Source organism: Cricetulus griseus, chromosome 3, assembly GCF_003668045.3.
Source record: "Cricetulus griseus strain 17A/GY chromosome 3, alternate assembly CriGri-PICRH-1.0, whole genome shotgun sequence".
Classification (NCBI taxonomy): domain Eukaryota; kingdom Metazoa; phylum Chordata; class Mammalia; order Rodentia; family Cricetidae; genus Cricetulus; species Cricetulus griseus.
Genome location: NC_048596.1, coordinates 31,762,433 through 31,788,506, shown reverse-complemented (window position 1 = coordinate 31,788,506; position 26,074 = coordinate 31,762,433). Strand labels below are relative to the sequence as shown.

The window sequence follows — 26,074 nt, the reverse complement described above, 5'->3', positions numbered from 1 at the left end:
TCCAACCTGATTTTAATTGGCCTTTGTATTTGACTATTTGAATAATGACACTGGGAGAGAAAGGGTTAAAATTTTTAATAAAATAGTTGGCCAAGTGTGGTGGGACACCTGGAACCCAGAGGCGGGAGAATCACAAGCTGAGGCAAGAATGAGCTACAGAGCAGGACCCGGTCTCAAGCAAACCAAAGGCACACCCACCAAGCAGTACAGTGTTGTTTGAAAGTGAAACTGGATTAGCTGTAGATACACATTTCAAACTCTAGGGCAATCACTAAAAATAAAACTATAGCGGAACTAGAGAGATGGCTCAGCAGTTAAGAACACTTGCTGCCCTTTCTGAGAACCAGAGTTTAGTTCCCAGCACCCACATTGGGCAGTTCATAGCTGCCTTTAACTCCAGTTCCTGAGGGTCCAACACTCTCTTTCCTGCCTGAGTATCTGCAGATATATGGCATACATTTACAGACACATACATGCAAATGCAAAATTTTGTTTAAAAACACGGTTTCTGTGTGTAGCCCCTAGCTGTCCTGGAACTCACTATGTAGACCAGGCTGGCCTTGAATTCACAGAGATCTGCCTGTTTCCTGGGTGCTAGGATTAAAGGCATACTCCATCACTGCCCATCACAATTTTTGTTTCGTTTTGTTTTTGTTTTGTTTTGTTTTTTTTTTGTTTTGTTTTTCGAGACCGGGTTTCTCTGTGTAGTTTTGGAGCCTATCCTGGCACTCGCTCTGGAGACCAGGCTGGCCTCGTACTCACAGAGATCCGCAGCCTCTGCCTCCCGAGTGCTAGGATTATTAAAGGCATGTGCCACCAATGCCTAGCGCCCATCACAAAACTTATAAACAAAACAAAATAAAGTAGTTAATAACTCAGTGAAAACTACATTAAGGCATAAAAAGGGTGGAAGATAAAAAACAAGGGCAAAACTATTAACCCATTTAAACTGGGTCATAAAACAAGACCCAACTAAGTACTACCTATATAAAATTAAAGACACATAGATGAAAAGTAAATGGAAGGTGCTGGAGATGTAACTTGGTGATGGAACATTAATGTGTATATAGCACGAAAATAAATATAGGCAGAAAATACACGGTTTTTAATTAGCAGTAATCAAAAGAAAGCTTTGGAGAGTTACAGCTGACTCAAGTAAAGGAGATTTTCATTGGTAAAAAGGCAATTATATAAAGTCAAAAAGTAGTCTATAAGAAGATAGAAGAGTAATTAAAATATATGCACCTAACAGCAAAGCCTGAATATGGATCAGACAAAAACAGCTACACTGAAACTGGACCCACAGGACAGTCACAGAATGCCCCTCCAACAGTAGCAACTCACAAGGAGCATTACCCAAGCCACAGAATCCTTAGCATACAGCACACCATAACATTCAGGCTACAAATCATACAAACGATTTCTTGGCTCAAAATGAAATGAAACAAGAAGCTGACGTCAGAAAAGAAGCTAGATTATTTGGAAACTAAAAAGCACACTTCTGTAACAAGTGGGTCAATACAGAAGAGCCAAGGGCTGGGATGTGGGGTCGGGTAGACCACTTACCTTGCATGGCTGAAGTTCAGGTAACAAGTGTCAAGAGAAAGGGTTTTGTTTTAGTATTTTGAACTAAACACTAAAACACAACTTAAAATTTGTGGGATCAAGAGCCAGCTTCATCATCTATGGTCCACAGTGCCTTACTGGTTCTAGGACTCAAATGTGTGTGTGGGGTGGGGGGAGGTTGAGGGAAAATTAGCAACAGTAAAAGGTTTCTGAATATGCCACAACCAAAATAATCAAACATTGTAATAGTCTGAATGAGAATGGCCTCCCATGGGCTTGTGTAGTTGAATGCTTGGTTCCCCCAGTTGGAAGAATTGTTGGCAAGAACTCGGAAGTGTGTCACTGGGGGTAGGCTCTGAGGTTTCAAAAGCCCACACCATTCCTACTTACTACTCTCTGCTTTATGCTCATACAAAAAAATAGAAGCTCTCAGCTACTGCTCCAGCGCCATGCCTGTCACCTTGTTCCATGTCATGGACTCTGACCCTCGGGAACTATGAGTCCCAGACTAAATGCTTTACTTTACGGGTTGTGTTAGAAATAGTGTATTAACACAGCAACAGAAAACTAATTAGGACAAACATGTAATGAATCCAAGATACTTCTAGACGCCTTCGCCTATGATGCACTCCATGACTTACACACAGCCTTGGATCTGAGCACATGATGTGAATCCTTTGTACTGTGTATGCAATGCTACCAAATGCTGCCTGAAGCACACTGGCTCAGATTTGATATTCACTAGGTTATGAGTTAGTGTTTATACTGTCTATACAAAATTCTCTTCTCTTGCAGAAATGTAATGTCATATAGTCATACACTTACAACAGTTTTACCTCCAGCATATAAATATCAAATCTGACTGTGTTTAGACTAGAATATGTTAGACTTTAATTTTAAGACTTGTTAAATGAATTTTGTCTTATGATTAGGACAAAATTTTACAATTTTCTGCAATGGCCCTAACCACTTCTGCCATTTGTACTACATACTTACTGGAGGTACTCTCAGCACTGATGATTATAAAGTCAAAATACTGGTCAACTTTTGGAAATACAGAAGATTCTCTAAATCCTACAACAGCAAGTACTCAAGATGTAACTCTTCATGTAAAAAAATATACGAAGACATCCATCTCCCCAGTGTGCAAACTTGCTTTTGTTGTTAGTAACTGGTAAAATTATATGTACACAAAGAACTTTGAAAATAAATTTCTCTGATTTATTATCAGTAAATGATTTGTATACCTATTTTGTAGTCCCAGAGCCAAATAAGAAACCTTAATCAAGAGCATAAGCAATATTCAAATTTATAGCACTGAATGCATATATTAGGGATAACAATCTAAAGGATGTAAGTTAAGCTTCCACCTTAGTAGACAAGAAAAGGACTAAATTAAATAAAAAAAAAAAAAAACAAGTAGAACAAAATAAGTAGTCCAGAGCAGAAAACTGGTAAGATTTAAACTGTAGTTTTGCTCATTTTTTTTTTATCCTGAAACTGTTCTAAGCAATAAAGTGTATTAGATTTTCTCAAAGAAGTAAGTTTCCGTTACTATTAGAAATACTACATGGTTCCAGCACTCAAGAGGCTAAGGCAGGAAGGTCATGAATCAGAGGCCAGCCTGACCTCTACATTTGAGACTGTCTCAGAAGATGGATGGATCGATGGACGGATGTTGCTCTTATATATAGTGGGTGGGAAGACATATATCGCAACTTACTATAAAGCTGCGGAAGTGGGGTGACAAGAAAACTGGCTCACCTGTTGCTTCAAAGGTCAATTTTATAGAACCCCATGGTGTCTTCTCTTTGGATATAAGTCTGAAATGTGCAGGATTTCTTGGAGAAATTTCTGGAGCCGGAAGATACCAATTTTTCCTATTGGAAAGGTAGCATTAATATTTAGGATGCATTCTTAACTGACAATAAGTAAAACATAACTCACAGAAGAGTTCAGAATACATAAGGGGTATGAAAACAGCTAATGAAAATGATAAATGATGCCAGCTTCTCTGATGCCCAGGCTGTGTAACAAATCCTAACTTTAAGATCAAAGAAGTTAAGGGCTGGAAAGATGGCTAAACAGTCAAAAGCTTGGCTGCTTTTGCAGAGGACCCAGGTTCAGTTCCCAGCATCTACATGTCAACTGACAGCCACCTGCAACTCCAGAGCCAGAGATTCAACGCTGTCTTCTGACCTTCAAAGGTATAAGGCACACACAAATGCACATATGAACATAACATATGTTCATATGTTATGAACATAAATGCAGAGAGAACATACATACACATAAAATGTGTCTTTTTAAAAGAACAGGGATTACCTAAGCAATTCCACTGTCTGTTTCCTCGGATGCAATTCTGAGATGCCAACTCTAAGAGCATCTCAAGCTGTTGCTTGTATTATATTAAGAGGATCACCCTTTCTAACTACTACTCAGGTTTCTTGAGGTTTCCTGAGTCTATTATCTGACTAACGAAATGAACATTTTGTAGTCATATTATAAACAAGCATTTTTTTGTTGTTGGTCTTTGTAAAGTATTACAAACATTTGACCGAATTAAGGGTAAGTTACAATGAATAAAAATCCTGATACATTGACAGAGTTTGGGTACTAACCCCCAACTTAAGCAAAAAGTAATGACCAACCTGATCAGAAAGTGCACTGGAAGATACCAAGGGAAGCCACAGAGTGGGGCATTCTCCTCACAGTGAGCTCGGATTGTATCATTGATCTCAGGAATGTGAGGTGTTACGTGAGACATCCCAGTATAATCAAACCCATTGATCCATATTCCAGAGTCTCTTTTTACTACATTTCCTTCCAAATTATGAAAAGTTCTACTCATGTGCTGAAAAGAACAGACTAGTAAGTAAGGAAACTGCTTTAGCTACTTCACCCACATCCCCACCCCATCCAAAACTGATTAGAAACAGGAAACAAAAGGGAAACTTAATAATTACTAAGTTATTGTCAGTGTTTTTTTTCCTTTTAAACTAGATGACAGATGCATAAATGACTGTTTTATTGTAAATCACAAATATAGTTGAAGTATATTTAAATTGTACATAAAACTTAGCTGGGTATTGGTGGGATACATCTTTAATCCCAGTACTTGGGAGGCAGAGGCAGGCGGATCTCTGTGAGTTCAAGGCCATCCTGGTCTACAAAGAGAGTTCCAAGACAGCCAGAGCTGTTACACAGAGAATCCCTGTATGTGTGTGTGTGGGGGGGGGGGAGTATATAAAATTGATGAGGAACATCGTGTATACTGTAGTCTCAATTACTCAGAAGGCTGAAGTGGAGGGTCATTTGAGCCCAGAAATTGAAGGAACTCTAGGCAATACTGTAAGAGCCTGTTTCAGAAAACAAAATGGGCTGGTGAGATCGCTTATAGTGGTTAGAGCATGTACCGCTCTTCCAGAGGACCCTGGTTAAATTCCAAGCAACCACATCAGGTGGCTTATAACAACCTGTAACTCCAGCTCCAGGGAATCGACATCTCTGGCTTCCTAGGGCACCTGCACTCAGATACACATACCCACACAGACATATTATACATAATCTAAATGTCTTTCTTAAAAACCCAAATGACAAATTGAAATTCTGCTCAAATTTAAGTTATAACTCCTCTCAGAAAAAGATTTAAAAGAAAACATGGAAAGCACATGTACATAAGCACAGTCATTTCCTCCTCAGTGCACTACATGCACTTAATCCATGTACAGAAAAAGACAGGCATGGCAGCAGACCGTGTATATGTCAGTCTTAATGCCCAAAGGGCTTACAACAGCCTGGAGCCAGGGAACAGTACGGAAAGGGCTGGCACGGCATGGCACAAGGAAGCATATGCTAGCTTTGGGTCGAATATAGCTGCTTTCACTCTAGGAAAGCAGGTTATCAGTGACAGAAACTTGCACAGCTAGCAGGGCCTAAAATAGTTATGATTTTGCCCATCAGGGGGAAAAGAACCCAAAACAAATCAGTCCTTTTAAAACTAAAAATGTAGCCTTTCCTAAATCCTACTGCCAGAGTTGGAACAATTGCCATGCCACTGAAGACCGTCTTAAAAACTGTTCTTCACCGAAGTTTTTACACAAAACATCACTGTCCTAAGACTACTACCAAAGACTAGTTGGCTTCCTTTCAAAATCTCTCAAATTGCAGTATTTTTAATCTTACAGTCCTTGAATAATTGTCTAAATTATGTCTCAGCATTGTGTGACCACTCTAAAAACTTTAACAAAACTGAAAAGGAGCCTCTGGTTATATAGTACCACTTCTAAGAGGTTTTGGAAAAAGACCTGAAATCTAAAGAAAGTTCTAAACTTCATTTTAATAATCCCTTTTTACATTATTTTCATCACATATTACATTGAATGTAACTAAGGCTCAATTTTACTAGCAATTTTTAATTTCTATTTTATTCTGCTAGTAATAGTTTAAGACTTTTTAGTCAGTCTACAGATATTTATGCAATTTGTATTTCAAATGTTCATGATTTCCAGATTATATATGTGCATCTATTATACACACACACACACACACATACATCATGGAAAGTGTGTCTAGCTAACAAGAATGCCCACTGATGGTCAGTATTCCTTATTGTTTATACACAGAAATCTAGACCAACTACATTATGTCAACGGCAGAAAAGTCAGTTTTTCTGTTCACTAGTGGAGCTCAAAGCACACACAGCAAATTTCATCTTCTGACTCTCACTGCTTATGAAGAACTGCCCTTACCTGAAGGAACACTCTCTTTGGCTTTGGACTCGCAGGATTGGAGCTGTATGGGAAAAAGACTCCACCGCAGACGAGGAGGAGTGTGACTGCGCACACCATTGTTAGAGTCAGCATGGTTTTCTTTGTGCTTTTCACAAGGTAGATGAATTTAATCTAAATACAAACACAGAAAAATTATGAATTCATACCACTGGTAGAGAGGAATTTTAAATGATTTTTTTTTAGTGAGTATTGTCACTAGGAGCCTGGGTAATGTACTGTAACACCCAGTGAACAAAGCACTAATTCCTCAGGTATTTCCGTCAGAGCCTAGAAAATGACAGGTGCCTTCAACTGGCCAGAACGGAACTTTGTGACAGTGGGCCAGAAACCACCAGGGAGAATGGAAACAAAGCATAATGACTCTGTGCTCAAACATCAAAGGAAAAAGGACCAGAATCCATTAGCAGTCAAGTCACTGCCTTCTGTGACTCACTGGCCAACAACAGCCAACCCTGCACAGCAGACTACACTCAACTGAACCCAAGCGTGGCATCAAAGCTGCCAAACTGTCAAAGGTGAGTTTTTATGCCTAAGCATGTGTTTCAACAAAATTCAGATTCCACCTTCCGTGTGTATAAAATACTATTAAGAGTTGGAGTCCTACAGACTAGTTTTTAGATGGATCTTCTGAAAGTTCCATTTGAAGAAAAACTACACTATGAAACAGTATTGTGCTTTTAAGTTAACCATTGTAAACACTAAACAATGAATCTGAAGTTAGGAAGGGTAAACATGAATAGCTCAGTTGCAAGGTTGGCAAAATATATTCTTCATCTTCCTGCCTACACCCTAAACTCACGAAGAACATGAATACAAACATATTTCATTGAGAAGAACAAAAAAATATGTATCAAAGTCTATGCAAAGTTAAAAGCGGCTCGTATCTCGTGTTCCCATATCCTTTTGGGGGCAATTTCAACCCAACAGTATTCTTGGATGGGAGGCCTTACTCTTGTTTATTACATTAGGAAATGATCACCCCAGACAGCAAAACAACTGGAACCCTACTTGTTCCTCTACTTAACTGTCATAATGTCCCAAATGTTTAAAATGTCCCAAGTAATTAGCTTCCCCTCCACTGGAAGCTTGGCAAATTTGGACATACAGATGCTGTTCAGTTAAAGTTGGATGAAGGAATGGAACAGGAAAGAAATGAATATATTTTAGTTACATGTATATTATTTATTTTATGTTTCAATGCTTGCTATAGTGCTGTAGTTCTGGCACCCCCAAGCCTTGCTACTGCCAAAGCTGTCCTAAATTCCAACTTGAAGCTACCACTTCCTACTGAAGTTCCCTCTTCTCCAAATTGTAAGACTCTTCCTTCTGGGAGGTTATAAATGAATGGACTCTCTGAGTGAAGATGATGGTGTGGCCATAAAGAGATAGTATGCTTAGATTCCATAGTTAAGCACCTTTACAGTTGAATTGCCTTAAATGTTTTTAATCTTATATCATTTTTTAAGTTCTTAAATGAGTACAGAATCAAATGAAGAAGCTATGTGTGGTAGCACAGTCCTGTAATCCCAGCACTTGGTAGTGGAGGCAAAAGGATCACAAGTTCAAGGTCATCTTCAGAAAGTTTAAGGCTAGCCTGGGCCACGTTAGACCTTGTGTCAAAACACCAAAATTAATGAGTAGTGGATCTTGGAAGATGGCTCAGTGCGTAAGAGCACTCACTGTGCACACATGAAGACTTGAGTTTTAATCCCCTGTACCCATGTAAAAAGCCAGGCATGACTACCCATGCCCCAGCACTGGGGGCGGAGACAGGCAGATCCTGGGAGCTCAGAGGTTGGCCAGCCTCGCTGAAAAGCAAGCTTCCAATTCAGTGAGAGTTATTCTCTCAGGGACATAAGACAGGGCCTGGTAGGGGAAGGTACCTAATGCCGTTCTGTGCCCTCAGAATGCCATTCACCCACATATGTGTATACAACACACATGAAAAGAAAAAAAGGGCACATATAAAGGACCCCAGTGTAGCCTGTGTGAACTATGACAGGGCTGTTACCCCATGCTTATCATCAAGCCTATTTCAGCTCTCAGCCAATGGATACAACCATGGTACCCAACCAAGAATAACTCTAGGGAGTATGGTAACTTATCACTTAACAAGAATGTAATTGTTTTCTAAAACATGTGTTTTAAAAGCCTCAATGACTAAGACACTTCTCTGAAGTAAAGATTATGGTTTAGTGCTCTATTACCCAAGGAACAACCTCATTCAGTTAGGAAGCCACTGTCTTCAACTGTGGCACATAAATAAGAAAACAGTTAAGCAGAAAGAGACAAGAGCCCCTGAACAAATGGGGAGCATTGGGGGAGGGAGGGGAGAAGAGGGGGAGAACATGAGGGATCAGGAAGATTGAGTGGGGAGACGAAAGAGAAGAGCAAGAAAAGAGACACATCAATAGAGGGAGCCACTGTAGGTTTACAGAGAAATCCGGCACTAGGGAATTGTACAGAGCTCCACAAGGATGACCCCAACTAGGACCCTAAGCAGTAGTGGAGAGGCTACCTTAAATGTCCTTCCCCTATAATGAGAATGATGACTACCTTAAATGCCATCCTAGAGTCTCCATCCAGTAGCTGATGGAAGCAGAAGCAGAGATCTACAGCTAAGCACTGAGCCAAACTCCTGGAATCCAGTTTCAGAGAGGGGGGAGTGACGAACAAAGGGGTCAAGACCACACTGGGAAAACCCACGGAAACAGCTGACCTGAGAAAGTGGGAGTTCATGGTCCCCAGTCTGACAGTTGGGGAACCAATAGGACCAAACCAGGCCCCCTGAACATGGGTGTCAGGAGCACTGGGCAGTCTATGGGGCCTCTGGCAGTAGAACCAGGATGTATCCCTAGAGCAGGAATGGACTTCGTGAGCCCATTCCCCAGGGAGGGACACTCTCTTAGCCTAGATACACAGGGGAGGGCCTAGGCCCTGCCCCAAATGACTTGACAGATTTTGATGATCGATCATTGAAGGCCTCACCCTTCCTGGGGAGTGGATGGGGGGGTGGGATAAGGGGGTCATTGGGAGGATGGGAGGGAGAGGGAACTGGGGTTGATATGTAAAATAAGATTGTTTCTAATTTAAATAAAATTTATATATATTTTTAAAAAAGAAAACAAAGAGAAAGATGACTTACAGGTAAGAGTAACAGCACCATTTTCACATAGTAATGAAAAGGAAATATGGTTTCTTTCTGTCTAGGGGAAGAATGGTGGTTTTGAGACAGGTTCTTACTACATAGCCTTGTCCTCACCTAACCTATAACTCATACCAGCCTGGCCTTAGACTCACGTACATTCCAACACCCTCACTTGTAAATTTTTTTTAATATTCCAAGAGGTATTCTGTCCAAAACCCTTCCTAATAATACTTTCTGGTAACACTAATCTCGTTCTTTTAGCTTCCAAGAAAGCCATGACTGGAGGACTTTCCTACTCTCCAGTTTCACAGGCTCCTTATTCTCCCTTCCACATGATCATGGGATAGGACTCAAATGTCCTACATCTGAATCACCTTTATAGGCACCACAAGTTTCAACCATCTAGGACAATGGTTCTCAACCTGGTGGTCGAACAGCCTGTTCACAGAGTCACCTTAGACCATCAGAAACACGTATTTACATTATGATTCACAACAGTAGCAAAACTGTAGTTATGAAGTAGCAACAAAAATAACTTCTATGGTTGGGGTCAGCACATGAGGAACTGTATTAAAGGGTCACAACATTAGGAAAGTTGAGAACCACTACTCTATAGAGAAAGTGCAATGAAAACCTGCTTCATAATTCATAGCTACCTTTACACCAGACTTCCATTTACAGAGGACAGAACTCTACTCTCTCCTTTACAGTTGCATTTTGTTTTTTAGGACAAGGTCTCAATATGTAGTCGAGGTTGGCTTCAAACTCAGGACCTTCCTGCCTCAGCCTCCCAAGTGCTGGGACTACCATTATGTGTCTTCATGCCCGGGCCTCTATCTCTCAAACTGTTATTATGGTTTGAGTGGGAAATGTTCCCTTCAAGCTGGGAAGTGCTATCTGGGGAAACCAGCAATTACACAGGCAAAGTCTAAGTGAAGAAAACAGGTCTTGGGTTTGTTGTCACAATCTCATCTAGACCGCCACAGGTTCCCACCACCAGAAGCTCCACTGCCTTCCCCACCATGATGGACAGTATCCTCAGGAACCATGAGCCAGAATAATTTTTTCCTTTCTTTTTTTTTTTTTTTTTTAAATTTTTTTTTGGTTTTTCGAGACAGGGTTTCTCTGTGTAGCTTTGAAGCCTATCCTGGCACTCGCTCTGGAGACCAGGCTGGCCTTGAACTCACAGATCCGCCTGCCTCTGCCTTCCGAGTGCTGGGATTAAAGGCGTGCGCCACCAACGCCCAGCCTTATTTTTACCAAGTATTTGCCACAGTGATAAGAAAAGTAAGAACACTTAAATACATGGTTGAAGGGTTAATAATAAAACTAGAAGTAAACAACAAACATTAGGATTCCATCACCCTCTGTAAATACCAGTAAGAGCTAATCATTACCCTGTAGGTTTTGTTTGTTGGGAGGAGAGGTCATTTCTGTGTTGGGGAACTGAACCTAGGGCCTCATGCATCAGTGAGCTACTGCCTCAGCCTTTAATCTGTATCTTAATGGCAAGCAGTTGAGATGTCAGGTTTTCTTTTAGTACTAGTATAGCCAATAGCAAGCAGTGTGCATAAGAATGACTTTAGTAAATGCAGAGCTTTCCTAGTAGCTGGGGAAATTCCATTGATGGTGTGGACTATGACTGTGGCATCCCCCTTACCTCGCTAGGTCTTCAGGACTTAATTTCCACAAGGAACTCCTTTCACTGCAGGTATGAAAAAGCTCACCATCGTCCATGAACATCTAAGCAGTCAGGAACTGCAGTCCCTGTCTTCACTTGGTTCCCTAGCCTCAGATCTCAAGGCACCCTATATAATAGGTGCTCAGTAAGTACTCCTTAGGAATTGCAACTGAAAAAGCACAAAACAGCTGCTTTCCCTAGAGAGACTCAGCATCTGCTTTAGACATCTTGCCAAAACAACTTGTTCTAGTCCACATTAATCAACCATCTTTTCTTTCCATTAAGGAGTCCCATGAGAAAAGAGGTCCAGACAAACCAAGGTAAGATTGCATACCTGGGCAGTTCACTCATAGACTGATAAGCATGTATGGGTATCACCCCAAGAGGAAAACTTCATGCATTTTGACATGACAGCAATGAAGTAGTAAAATGATAATGAAAATGCCTCAATGGCACACATAAAAAACATTACTGAAACTACTCTGTATTAACATTGGCCTCTTAACTACCATCTTCAAAACATGTTCATAGGGACTATTGTGAAAGTTCAGGAACAGAACATTTCAGTCCTCACTTGGTATATATTCTGCACGTCCATATCTGTTAGGATAGATATAAAAGTCTCTCTCCCCACCCCTCTCCATATATATGTATGTATGTATGTGTTTTTTTTTAAACAGTAACAATAAGACAGGGCCTCACCATGCTAGGATATATATGGAAGGCAGTCTCTCTCTCTCTCTCTCTCTCTCTCTCTCTCTCTCTCTCTCTCTCTCTCTGTGTGTGTGTGTGTGTGTGTGTGTGTGTGTATAAACACACACATATCTATGTGAGATATATATATATATATATATATATATATATATATATATATATATGCATGCATTAAAACAGCAACAATAAGATGGAGGCTCACCATATAGCCCTGGCTGGTCTGGAACTCACAGATCCTCTTGGTTCTGAACCCACCATGTACAAACACTGACCCTATCTTTTGTTTAATTTTTTCTTAATAAAGTATAAGCAACATAAATTCACAGAATCCAGTACAGCTAAAGTCATCACATATATAAAAAATAAAAACAAACAAAACCCATTTTTCCTTACAAAATAGGAGGAGAGAATCATCACACAGACAGCCAGAATGGAGGCTAGCACAACATCAGGAGGGATTTCCGAACCGCTTCTTCCAAGGATAGGAGTAAACATCTCGAATACAGCCCAGATGAGGTACAGTCCATAAAGATATGGGATAGACATCCCCAAAAGGTAAAAGGCAATCAATCTTCCTTGGGCACCTAGGGGAAAAGAAAGAAAACAAGCCTGTAAGAGTCCATGATAAGATGAGGGGCTCCTTTTCACAGTGTTCACCTGCTTTGGCAGAAACTGAGTCAGATGTCACTCTAGTCCCTTTGGTACATGTGATCTAGTGCAAGCAGGCATTTTCATCAGGGAGGATATTAAAGTAATATTAAAAGTAATATTATTCAGAAACATGAGAATGGGATGGGGGATACAGTATAAGGTAAATAATTGTATGACATAAAAAATAAATTATTTTGGAAACCCAGTTGGTTAGATATATAATCACTAGGAGCCTTGCATTTTTATTACAGTTCCCATTTTTATCAAAAACCAAAATGTCCCTACCGTGCTTCTTGAAGTCCTTGTACACGCAAAGCTTTGTGAACAATGGAAATGCTACCCAGATAGCACTTATGAATGCAGAGCAAAATCCTTGGTAAGTGAGAACAACAAGAAAGCCACAATGCACAAACAATGAGGTGTCAAAAAACACTTCTCCCAGATACTGGTTGCTGACATTCTGAAAGAAAGAGAAATGCAATCTTGTTCACAGTCATTCATAAAGTTCTCTTATTACAATTTCTTCAAGGCCAAATGCATAATTTCCAGCCTGGGCAACCCTTCAAATTGATGAAGGAAACACTCACACTGCTACTCCTGCTAGGTGTGACTGACTGCAGCTGCTACACAGGACTAGACAAAGAAGGCAAGAGCAACACAATGGAAACATTCCTAAAGACATCCATCCCATAATTCCTTTTGTTTCTGCAACTTCCAAACACTGTTACAAGCAATCTAGTGGGTCACAAAGGACATTACCAGCTGCTACAGCATCACAAAGCACCTATCACACCATTCACCCTTCACAGCAATGGTCATGGTGGGTGTGTGGCTTGATTTTCCTGTCTCTCCTCTGCTACTTCATCATCTTTGCCACTCTGACACTTTTTTCTACTCTAGTCTCATATGTTTGAAGTTCCTTTTAAAGAAAGACATGGAGTCCAAGGGCATCTTATACTATTTAAGAAGAAAGCTGCCTACGAAACTTCAAATATTATGACATACCAAAGTGATTCCATAAATCCAAACCTCAAATTATAATTACAGCGCATAGATACCAAAGAGAGAATGGCTGGTCTTTAAGCTTGTTTTTCTCTTATTCTCATTTCTGTCTTAAGGAACCACACTTTAAAGTTCACTACCAAACAGGTTTGGATCGTTAAATACTTAGATGCCCCACCCATTGTTAAGAGGCATGGTCTTAAAAGAAAACAATTTTCAGACCTCAACCTGAAGGCTAGATGGGCGATGCACACCAGTGGTCCCATCACTCCAGAGGCTGGGTCGAACACCCTGAAGTATGAAGCTGGGCTGGGTTACAGAACAAGATTCTTACCCAATCTGGGAATACAGTGAGGCTCTGCCTCAAAATATTCAAAATAGTAATAGCAGAAGTAATTCAGTCTGAAACTGAATGCACTCAAAGAGCTTCGTAAGGAACACTGAAACTATTGAGCATGTTTTTCAGTAAATGCCTGAGCTGAATAAATGAAAAAGTAGTCTTCAAGTATGTTTCCATCCACACCTCTATCGATCCCTCACGCTGTCCTTTTCCAAAATAGTTGCCAGAGTTTTTTTTTTTTTTTACTAAATCACAAAACCACTCAACTCTATCCTACTATGAATAAGTTAATGGTGGCCTAACTGATATTTAGGGACAAGCTCCAGTTTCACCCTGACCTTCCCCTGTGTACTATATGGTTTTTATTCCCTTGTCTTCACCACACTAGACTTTGTCTTTGACTATGGCCCAAATGTGCCTTGCACATTCCCACTTTTGACTATCACCAGCCTGTTCTCTATCAGGCACTCAAGCTTCTAAAGCCCCATTCAAATGTCACCACCTTCATGAATAAAGTCTCACTCAAAACCCATGCCCCTCCCCCTGCATTCTCAAAGCACTACTTCATAAGCACAAAGTGAAGCTGAGCAAAAAGACAGATATCACATTCTCAGGAGCACTCAGCTAAAAGAGTCTCTAAAACAGTGAGGCACACGGATGGTACTGGCCTACAAGCCCAGCTACTCAGGAAGCTGGCAGAAGGAGCACATGTTCAAGACCCACCTGGGATACAGTGTGAGTTCAGGGCCAGCCTGAGGAAATTTAGTGAATCCCAAAAGTAAAAGCAAAAAAGAGATAGTAAAGTGTTACATTAAGCAAGGATGGGGACGTGTATTCCAACCCCAGGGCCCACAGAAATTAGCTGGGCACAATGGCACTCACTGGTAATCCCAGCTTGGATAAACAGAGAAATGCAGGTAGGTCCCTGAGAATCAGCCAGCCAACCTAGCCCTGATAAGCAAGCCCCAGGCCAGTGAGATCCGGTATCTAAACAGCTCCTTTGCTCCTTGACTGTTCCAGGCCTGCAGCCATCAAGACAGACACAGTTAACAATACAGACAGGGAAGCTCATGCCTAAGCTGCCTCTGGGGAAACAATGACCACTGATGCCCTTCACCCTGGGAAGGCAAGAGTACCAAAGGCAGAAATTGGGGAAATGCTAGACAAGATGCACAAAACCACACCAAATGACATTTTTGATTTGGATACAGAACCCATTTTGGAGGTGGCAAGACAAACTGGCTTTGGTATGATTTATGAGTCTTTGGAATATGCAAAGAATGAGCCTAACACAGACTTACATGACATGGCCCTTATGAGAAGAAAAACCTCCAGAGAACAGCAAAAGGAACCCAAAAAGAATGAGGAGGGTAGAACTGCAAAGGCCTGGCTGGTGCTGGCAGAAAGCAAACAGAGTAGAGATTCTGCATTTCTAAGGAGAGAACAAATAATCTAAAAACTTCCATGTGAAGGGGGACGGGGGGGGGGGGGGGATAGATGATGGTTGGAGAGGAACACTTGTGGGTTGTCCTGACCCACACACACGAATACACACCATACATATGGACACATGAATATACAATGGGCATGTACACCAAAAAACAGCAAGAGCACCAAGGATACAGACTAGAGCTGAGCACTTGCTCAAGCATGTGCAAAGCCCTGGGCTCCATCTTCTGCACTGTTACAAAGTAAATGCATACTGTAAGCATTACTCTTCTACTGTGCCTTCAGCACCACATGCTATGTGATCAGACCACTGGAATCTGAGAGCAAGTGGAATTTTGTTTAGCATTTCTACCCCACAACTAACCAATCAACACTATTCAACCACACTCTGATTTACAGAGAGAACCATGCTGAGAACAGGCATGGGACACTGAAGCCACCCTGAGAAAAGTATGATCTGAGCCACAGGAGATGGCTAATGCCTTTCTTCAATAGGGTATGCTAACATGGAAGGGTTCCTCACATCCTTTCTCATTAAATGACAGATAACAAAGGTATCTAGTAAGAGGGTGCTAAATGATAATCTTTCAGGCATCCATCTTAATCCATGTCAGGACAAACTGACACACTGAGGAGGGAGTGGGGGTGTCCATTGAGTGTCCTGAAAACAAAGAACTAAGATTTCTCTCAGTTACATTAGAAAATTAAATTAGAACTTTCTTACTGTAGTTCATTTTTGGTCTATTACTTCATAACTGAAATCCCTCATTTTTACACGGTTGAAATTATAATAATATGAGGATATTCTCTAAAAATCAGTATGAATTATTTAAAACTGTATTTCTCTTCCCATTCCTAATAATATGGATTTTGTTTTGTTTTGTTGGGGTGATGTGTTCACTGTAAAGATCTGTCACTTGTATTGGTTTAATAAAACACTGATTGACCAATAGCCAAGCAGGAAGTATAGGCGGGGCTACCAGACTAGGAGAATGCTGGGAAGAAGAAAGGCAGAGATGGAGTCGCCAGCCAGACACAGAGGAAGCAAGATGAGAATGCCTTACTGAGAAAAGGTACCAAGCCACGTGACTAAACATAGATAAGAATTATGGGTTAATTTAAGTTGTAAGAGCTTGTTGTAATAAGCCTAAGCAATAAGCCAGACAGTTCATAATTAACATTAGCCTCTGTGTGTTTATTGGGGACTGAACAGCTGCAGGACAGGGCTGGACAGAAACTTCTGTCTACAGCTGGGATTTTGGGGGGGGGTGAGGGTGGGGAGGTCAAGACAGGGTTTCTCTGTGTATCCCTGGCTGTCCTAGAACTCACTCTGAAGACCAGGCTGGCCTCGAACTCAGAGATCTGTCTGCCTCTGCCTCTCGATAGTGCTGGGATTAAAGGCGTGTGCCACCACCACCGGGCTCTAATAATGTGTCTTTAATTTTGATAATAGACACATTTTGCCAAAACTTGCATCAAATACATTTAAGAGTTCCTAGCTCCAAATCTTCAAATGTGAGTATAAATCCTTTAACTGCAGATAAAAAGGTACCATTGCTGGGATGTGTGGGGTGAGGATGGAGGAAACAATAGAGGGTATATCAGGGTAAAAATAATCTAATCAGAGAAATGGGAAAGGGGGGTACTCTAGTTAGAGATGGGGAAGGAGATAAATATAGAAGGTGGTAGGAGGAGGTAAAACAACTAAGGATGTCTGAAAAAGTCTTACAGAATCATACTATGATGTGCATAAATACACATATATAGTTTAAGTGAAATTTTCTCATATGGGCTGAGAATGCTCCCTCCAAGAGCTAAAGGCCATCTAACAAAAACCTTAACACCAGGCTTAAGAAGCTCTCTTTTAAAAGATTTTGGTCAGAGTTGCCCAAGAGAGTCCCAAAACATTATAGGCTATTGTTATTGCCCTTGGTTGCCCCTCACAGGTGGAAGGTAAGTCCCTACTGCTCAAGACACTATGTACAGACACAGGACCCACAGGCCTGTAAGGTGGAACGGACCAGAATGCATCCTCCCTGGGGTACCAGAAGGCAGCATGCAAGCTTCCAAAGGAGGGAAGCAACCAATAGTCCTACCTACCCAGCTATGAAGCCTGTGAACTATAATGACCAGCATGGCAAGAAAACCCTAAGGGTGCAGTAGTGGCACACATATATTGGTAGTAATCAAGCTCTCTAATGGGACTGAAGACACATTCAGAGGGAAATCATGCCTGGTACTAGAAACCCAGCCAGCTACCCAGGGCTTCTTAATCCCTAACTACATTCTAAATGTCCTTAGACCCACATATAAGTGTAGTCCTCACCCTGAATCAAGGAAACTTTGCAACAGATGGAGACCATTACAGAAAACCACAACCAATCAAAATGTAAAATTGTGGAGCCCAGTCCCAATGGCTACATCTATAAACAGCTCTAGAACCTAAGGCTCAGGGAACATCGCAGAGGTGGGGGTACAAAGATTCTAAGAGCCAGAGGATCAGGGAGTTTGCTATGAGACTGTCTCCTAGTAATATCAAAAGCTACATCCATAAAGTCTCACCAACATGACTGTCTAAATGAGCTGCACAAGGCCTCAACCCTACACAAAGAAAAACAGGCAACTAAGGAATGCTGAGAGTAGGAGAAAAATAGTCTTTTAGAAATTGGTTATCCAATACCAAAAGGCCTTGTCTAAAAACATGCATGAGTAACGGTGTATAGACTAAAAAAGGTATATGAACATACACATATACACATATACATACATGCAAGTAACAACTAATGAAAATAGAGGTCATGAATTTGAAAGAGAGCAGGAAGGGGTATATGGGAGGGATTAGAAGGTGGAAAGAGAAGGGAGAAATGATATAATCTTAAAAATAAAAGAAAGAGTGAAGGGAAAACCAATGAGAACATTTTAAATGCACTATTCTGTTAGGAAAGAAGTGCTCACTGTGTCAAGTTGTGTCAGACATTGCTTAAGTACAAGTGATGCAGCAGAGAGTTCAGTAATGCCACCATCATCAGCCTTAAAGTCCAGAAGAGCACAGTACTATTGACACATAAATAAGTTATAGAAACAACAGTGGAGGCAGAAAGCCATGCAAACAAGCCTCACTACCACCACCATTCCAAATGCTGCGGAAAACACAGCTTTGTGACTTCACTTAAATTCTGCATCCCAATTCTCAGAATCAGAAAAATCCAGGAAATTAACACTATGGCAGCATTTTCTATAGCCATGCTGAACAATTTCTAATAGCTCTGAAAGACCATACACAATAAATTTCACTTATTTGTCTTCAATTCTTGAAAGCAGCAAAAAGAAAACAACAAACACATCAGCCACTTACCACATAATAAAATCTTTTTGCAAGGGTATGTATGAGTATTATTTTAGCCACTGTTGCAGTTCCATACAGGCAAACAGCAACATAAAAGTGGTTGTACCATGAGAGAGACTGTCCAATGAGAGAGACGAACACTGCTATAATAAGAACTGTAACAAGGCTAGTGAACCAGCTAATGAAAGTGATGGCAAGTCCACACAAGAAGTCTCTCGTGTAGTCAGCATCTAATAAAGAGAAAACAAAAAGTTAACGTCATCATCTTCATCACATCAATTACAAAACCAGTTAGTAGTGCTAAAGAGACAAATATTACAACAAATAATTCACTACTGTAATTGTAGTAGAGTGTAGAAAACTGAATGGGATAAGAATAAAGGATGATATTCAAGAGCACAGTGAAAAGTCCCATGATAATAAAAATGCTTAAGAGATGTCTCATAAGAACAATTCAGATATTCTTACTAGGCAAAGAGGTGGAAATCTTCACCATTTTGGGGATGCTTTGTTTATCTAAGTATTAGCAAAGATCTTTAAAAAGCAAAGTTCCATATAAACTCTTGCTAAAAGACAAGAGAATATGGCTGGCAAGATGGTTCAGCAGGCAAGTATACTTGCCATACAAGCCTGTAGTGATAAATTGTTTATGACCTAACAAATAAAGCTTACCCAAAGATCTAAGTGTGGAGCTAGCCACACTAGTTAACCATAGATCCTAGGCAGTGTGGTGCACACCTTTAATCTCAGCACTGGAGAAGCAAAGGCAGGCGGATCTATGTGAGTTCAAGACCACCCTGAGCTACACAGGATTGATCCAGTCTAAAAGAGAAATAGCCAACAGTAGTGGCTCATACCGTTAATCTCAGTACTTGGGAATCTTGTGCTTTTAATCCCAGCACTAGGGAGGTGGAGACAAGAGTGATATGGCTATGCGGAGAGAGGAATATAAAGTAGGAAGAGATAGGAGCTCATGGCATTCAGTCTGAGATTCCTAGATACAGGATCACCCATTTGGTTTGAAGATTCAGTAGAGATAAGAGGTCTCTCATGTGTCTGGCTCCTTTACTTCTCTGATCTTTCAGTATATACCTGACTCTGGGTTTTTATTATTACAACCTATCAGAACTCATGTTACACAAGCTTAACAGCCTGAGTTCAATCCCCAGGCCACACAGAACTGAAGCCCACAAGTTGTCTAATGACTTCACACATACACACTGTCACATACTACCACCCCCACACATGCACACACACACACATATGTAAAAATGTTTTAAAAGATGTTAACATTGGAAAACAATGACAGGGAAAATAACTGGTAGTAAAGAGTTATTTAAATTGCTGCTAAATACTTATCTTGAATGACACACAACAATTTAGCCTCTGAAACATTTCAAGCAGAAATGATTTGGGTAGAAGAGAACAGTTTAACCAGAAGTGCTGCATCCATCTTCTGGACTGTGCAAATGGCCTGTAGTGGAGAAGACTTAACGGGGCTTTTCACTAACAATCAATCTACAGCACCCGCAGGACGGCTGAGCAGGACAAGCTGATGACCCCAGGACCCATATGGTGGAAGGAGACAGCCAAGTCCCACAAACTGTCTTCCACACTTGTATATGTACACACACACACACACACACACACACACACACACACACACACACACACACACACAAACACGCACACGCACACGCGCACACACACACACACAATACCTAAATAGTTTTAAAAACTAAAAAGTCAGCTTCTACAAACCTGTTTTTTTCTTTTTGGTTGTATGTAAATTTAACTTTTAAGACAAGTTATAGAGCTGAATATTACTGAATTTCAAGAAGCACATATGAAAGCACCTCTCATATCATTTATAATATTAAAGCTCTGTTTCAGTATTACTAGTAATTTTACATCGTAACAAAACAAGCAACTGTGAGAGTCAAATGGACAACAGACAGCTTCCACAGATCCCTGCAGGGCACAGAGTATTGCACTGCACAACAGGTCTTCAGCATTATTTAGCTATTTGGCTCTGCTTTCCATTAGTTTGGCTAAGGCAGACAAATCGGCGAACTTTACCAGTTTCAGTTTGAGTGCAAAAACTGTTGACTTCACCAACCTGAAAGTATAATGAGCATACCAATTCAGTACTTTTCTAGGAATTTCTAAAAATATAAATTAAGTAATATTCTCCTGTACTGTACTTCCTGGGAAGAAATAAAAACAATAGCTAAAATCTCTCCAGAAATGACACCCGCATTCAGAATCCACACCTTAGAGGGAAATACTTACTCCTGTGTTTGGGCTGCAGCAGTTTTTTCCCCAGGTACAAAACAGCAGCCGTAACAGCCATGTAGTTTATTATTGTGCCAACACGAGAAGGATATGCGATGACAAGCAGGCCGAACACATCAAAGAAGACCACGTTCCCATGTCGATACTCAGACGAAGAGGCCAGCATGTCAGATGTAGCTAGATATTTAAGAACTGCTAAAATGTTGTCACCTTTTAGTAAGAAAGATAAGATCTAGTAAACTATTGGAGGGTGACTTACGCATACCATGCAAAGTAGAAACAGATCAGGCACTATTTGAAACAGAAGTACCTGGGAGCAGTGTGAGCAGGCACCCTTTCTACCATCCACTGCTCCCCCCTTTCTTACCAAATTTCCTAGGTAAGGAAGGCCCCTGCTCTTGCTTTTCTTCCTCTACACTTAGAAGCTCAACCTTGACCCTAAGATCAACTTTATAACCCTAAATCTCTACTTCAGGCCTTCCTTGTGGAACACATAACTATGTGAGACCCTGTTCTAAAGACCAGAAACTGAGTGGTGAAACAGACAAAGCTTCTCATGATGTTAATCAGCACAGAAAAAGCTTCTACAGAATGTTAAGAATTATTGGGAAGGGGAAGAAAAGGCAGGAGGATTATGAATTCGAGGCCAGCCTAGGTTACACAGCAAGTTCAAAGCTAGCCTGAGCTTACAGCAAGACCTTCTCTTAAACAAAAGTAAAACCAATGTTTTCTAAAAGGGGCTGGAGAGGTGGCTCTGGGACCAGTGATACAGTGCTTGACTGGAATGCATGCACAAGGTCTGGGTTTGGTCCCCTGTACTTAGGGTGACAAACAAGAGCCAATAAAAATAAAAAGCACATTTAGTCAGAGGGCAGAAGGGTGACAACTTCAAGGTCATCCTGGGCTACATGAGAAATCCTATCTCAACAAAACAAAAAAATGGGCTACATGAGAAATCCTATCTCAACAAAACAAAAAAAATGTGGTAATGTATGCCAGCAATCCTATCATCTTGACGAAGGGGCCCAGAGACTGATAAGTACTTAGCAGCTGGGCCTGCACAGTAAGTAACAATGGTAGAACATAGCTAAAACCGTCCAGATTAACAGAATATGTCTAGATGAGAGACAGAGAGATTCCAAATAAAATGCACGTACCTACTTTCCCAGCGCTCCTTCTTTTGCTCCTATCTTTTGCCAGCCCTAGTCAAGGCTCTGCTTATTGCATATAAATGACTGTCAGAAGGCTAACTACTCACCCTCTACCCCATACTGCATTGCCAGACAGGGAACACTTAAAATCACCTTAATGAGTTCATTTATAGACTCAGACCTGCATTAATCCCTTATTCCTTTAGCTTATTTCTGAATTTAAAAATATTTTAAATCACATTTTTATTTATTGGGGGTGCTGCACGCCACTGCATGTGGTCAGGACAACTTTCTGGAGTCAGTTCTCTCCTTCTAATGTGTGAGTTCCAGGGATCACATTGAGGCTGTCAGGTATGGCAACAAGTACCTTTATCTGCTGAACTATCTTACCAACCACTTGTTTTTTAATGCTAGGGTTGGAATCCAGGGCCTTGCATATGTTAAGCAGTACCCTACCACTAAGTCTTGATGGTTTTTAAGTCATCTACAATTTCCTTCCCCCATATGCTTCAACCTTGTCTTCTACTTCTGAAATACGTCATTCTAGTCTGAAGCCTTCCACTCCCATGCCCTACCCCGTTTCCTCCTTCCCATACTGTGCTCTGACCTAAAAAGTCATCTTCTCTCCATAACCCCAATCCCTATCAACTCTTCAGGGCTCAGGTTTGCCTCCCTAATGTCTCTGGCTCTCTGGGAAGCATTGCAATGCTCTATGCTAGGTCAGGGCCTCATCTGTCCTCCCCACCCTATCACGGACCCATGTTATCGCCCTCTACTCTCAGCTATGCCACAAACCCATTCCTGATGCTACCTGGAGTTCATTACCATTCAACAATCCTACAAGCCTGGGGCTGCCCCTTCCAAATCCTCACAGTGAATCTGCATCTCCCACCACAGCCCTGAGCCACTCTTTTCTAAGTAACCACAGTGACAATTTCTAAGTTTTTAATTGCTATGTCAGGCAGTAAAGACTAAAATTCAAGCCCTTATCTTTCCAACTCCAAATCTAACTCATTTAACCACATACGGTCTCTCAACCACACAGGGTAAAGAACACACTTTCTAGATATTTCATCATTGTATGTCAAAAGCCAAACCTGTTAAATACCAACCTGCTCTCTGAATGGAATCTATGAGAATTCTGTCCGCTGTGTCATACTTGGTGTGATATATGTATCCATTTTCAATAAAAGCTAAATCTATTCCTAAGACAGACAATGGAAAAAGTCATCTTACTTTAAAGACCAGACTTGTGTTAGACCTGTTTGTTTAACATTAAATTCTAAAAGACAAAATGGCAAAGCATGAGGTTGACTGATGTCTGTCATATTCATGAATGTTATAAACCCTTTTTTCTGTTCTTTGTATAGATTTTGTAAATCTATAGCTTTGGTCCATAATTTAAAACATAATAATTAAAGCATTTTAAGTCGCACATTAGAGAACAAAGCTTGGGGAATAGAATTTGGTCTATACAAGTCACCAAAGGAGTTGGAAATGCAAGACAAAGACCCTGAGGACCCTTGGCATCTTTGGGGGTGAAGAACTCAACAGTTGTCTCCATCTCCCACTCTGTGGTCCACAACACCACCCTACAGCAGGCAGCATTTCAGTTACTATGGGGTTTTAAAGCATATCATCAAGAACTCTGCTTTGGTGAGTCAGAAGATAAAGCTCTCATATACAGCATCCTCAAGAAGTTAAGTTTTTTACCTAATAGTCTGTGCCACTGACAGAGTACCTGGAATGTTTCCAAAGTCCCTGTAGATCCGGAAGTCAGTGTCAGAAGGAATGATTCCACTCTGAAAAACCTCCTGAGCCACCACGGAAGCAAATGGGTGCTTAGCTGCTGAGACATAAGCTTGGACCAGCCAAGGATTTTCAGGGCCTGAAATGAAACGAGACAATGCAATACAAGGTTAACCAGATAGCAATGTTCAACATACCACATGTGGTTGGCTGCACTGAGGAAATCTGAGCAACAGCTAACTGATGATTCTTTTAGTTAACAGGATTCTTTTAGGAGTGGTGAAAATGTTCTAGGAGCTGAAGAGATTACTCAGTGGTTAGAGTTTTTACTGCTCAGTCATGAGGACACGAGTTCGGTTCCCAACACCCATGTAAAGGGGCTCACAAACACATATAACTCCAGCTCCAAGGGATCCTATGACCTCTTTAGACCTTTTGGGGTGCCTGCACAGACATGTATACACATTCACAAACATGAGCACACACTCATAAACCTTTTTTAAAATGCTCGAGAATTATGATAGTGGTACACAACTATGGAAATACTTCAAAAAAAAAAAAAAACACTGACTTTTTCCATTTAAGTTGGTGAACTTACAGGACATTTAAATTTATCTTGATATAATAAGCCATGATTTATTTTTATAAATACTTAACATATACATTCTAAAGAAGACTACAGTTGCAAAATACTACATGGTAAGGAAATAATATGTGTATGTGTTCATGTGCATAAACAGACATTATTTAAAAATCCCAGAAGGATGTCGAACAAATTGTAGTACTGGTTTGCTCAGGGCGCTGCAAATGCCATGAGTGTCTGGCTTACAGGATTTCTTCTACTCAGCTGGTAGAGCCTGGATTTTTCAAAATGGAACATATATTAATAGTTTAATCTGTTTAAATTTTACAAGGTGTATTTTTTAAAGATTTTATTTATTTGTTATTTATTATGTATACAACATTCTGCTTCCATGTATATCTGCACACCAGAAGAGGGCACCAGATCTCATAACGGATGGTTGTGAACCACCATGTGGTTGCTGGGAATTGAACTCAGGACCTCTGGAATAGCAGCTGGTGCTCTTAACCTCTGAGCCATCTCTCCAGTCCTACAAAGTGTATTTTATTAACACCTTCAAACATGATGCCAGCAAGCATCTTGACTCACTATGGTGCTGGTCTGGTGGGCCACTGTTTCTGACATTAAGCAAGAGTGATTATTCCAGCCACCAAAAGCTCCCCAAATGAGCATTTCCCTCTGAAATGGCAATGGCGCTCTGGAGTAACAAACTGTTTGATATGAAAAGCCAGGACAGGACAAGTTTCACCACTCAGAATAATGCTGAGAACGGCAATCTGACACATGTTCTCAAACACAACCCACATCTGCTGGCCCAGGGGTGCCTGTTCTCATAGTCAAACTCGTAAATGCTAATGGGCTTTCTAGAGGACAGCACCACAGGAAAGCTGGTGTCTAAAGGCAGTGAGTGGTGCTGCTGAGATCATAAGTTAAAGGCATATGATGAAGGCACTTAGTTTACAGTACACTTCTGGCTGGGAAATAGGTAAGACATGCTGTTGCTCTGGCAGAGCCTGGGATTTTCTTTTTGCTTATAGTTCTCTGCTGCTGCTTTTTGATTTGGTAGCTGTTGGATGTGTTCCTCCTATCCTGAATGGTATCTGAGAAACTGGAGGTGGAGGAGGTGGAGAGCAGCTACCTATGCATATAGAAGCTGTATCTCACCTTGTGACTTTGAATTTCATGTGTGTGTGTGTGTGTGTGTGTGTGTGTGTGTGTGTGTGTGTCTGTCTGTCTGTCTGTCTGTCTGTCTGTCTGTCTGTCTGTTTTGAGTCAAGGCTATGTATCATTGGCTGACCTGGAATTCCCTATTTAGACCTGGAACTCAGGTCTGCCCACCACATGCTGGATTTAAAGGCCTACACCACCAACCTGGCAACCCTGAGTTTCTTAAAGGTATAACTAAATACAGGTAAGTTTGAGAGAGTATTGAAATATGATACAGTTTAGGTTACAAAAAAAACACTTAGTACTTACTGTAATTTCAAAACTTAAACAATACCATGTCTTTTAAAGATGCTACAAAGTAAGTTTCTACCACCTTAGTCTTTTCCTCTACCCCTTCTTACCTAAACATTACTCGCCGTTAAGACTCCTGGCATATCAG

At 40.8% G+C, this 26,074-nt stretch overlaps 1 protein-coding gene across 1 annotated transcript in view; it reads right to left on the bottom strand.

The window, feature by feature from the left end:
• Ermp1 (endoplasmic reticulum metallopeptidase 1) overlaps window positions 1-26,074 on the bottom strand; it is a 42,493-nt gene that overhangs the window by 4,108 nt on the left and 12,311 nt on the right. Inside the window, 9 exon segments of the mRNA XM_027406427.2 lie at window positions 3,331-3,446; window positions 4,218-4,420; window positions 6,318-6,470; window positions 12,296-12,486; window positions 12,839-13,013; window positions 18,700-18,920; window positions 20,983-21,195; window positions 23,249-23,341; window positions 23,878-24,024. Of these exon segments, the coding sequence (XP_027262228.1) occupies window positions 3,331-3,446; window positions 4,218-4,420; window positions 6,318-6,470; window positions 12,296-12,486; window positions 12,839-13,013; window positions 18,700-18,920; window positions 20,983-21,195; window positions 23,249-23,341; window positions 23,878-24,024 (1,512 nt within the window).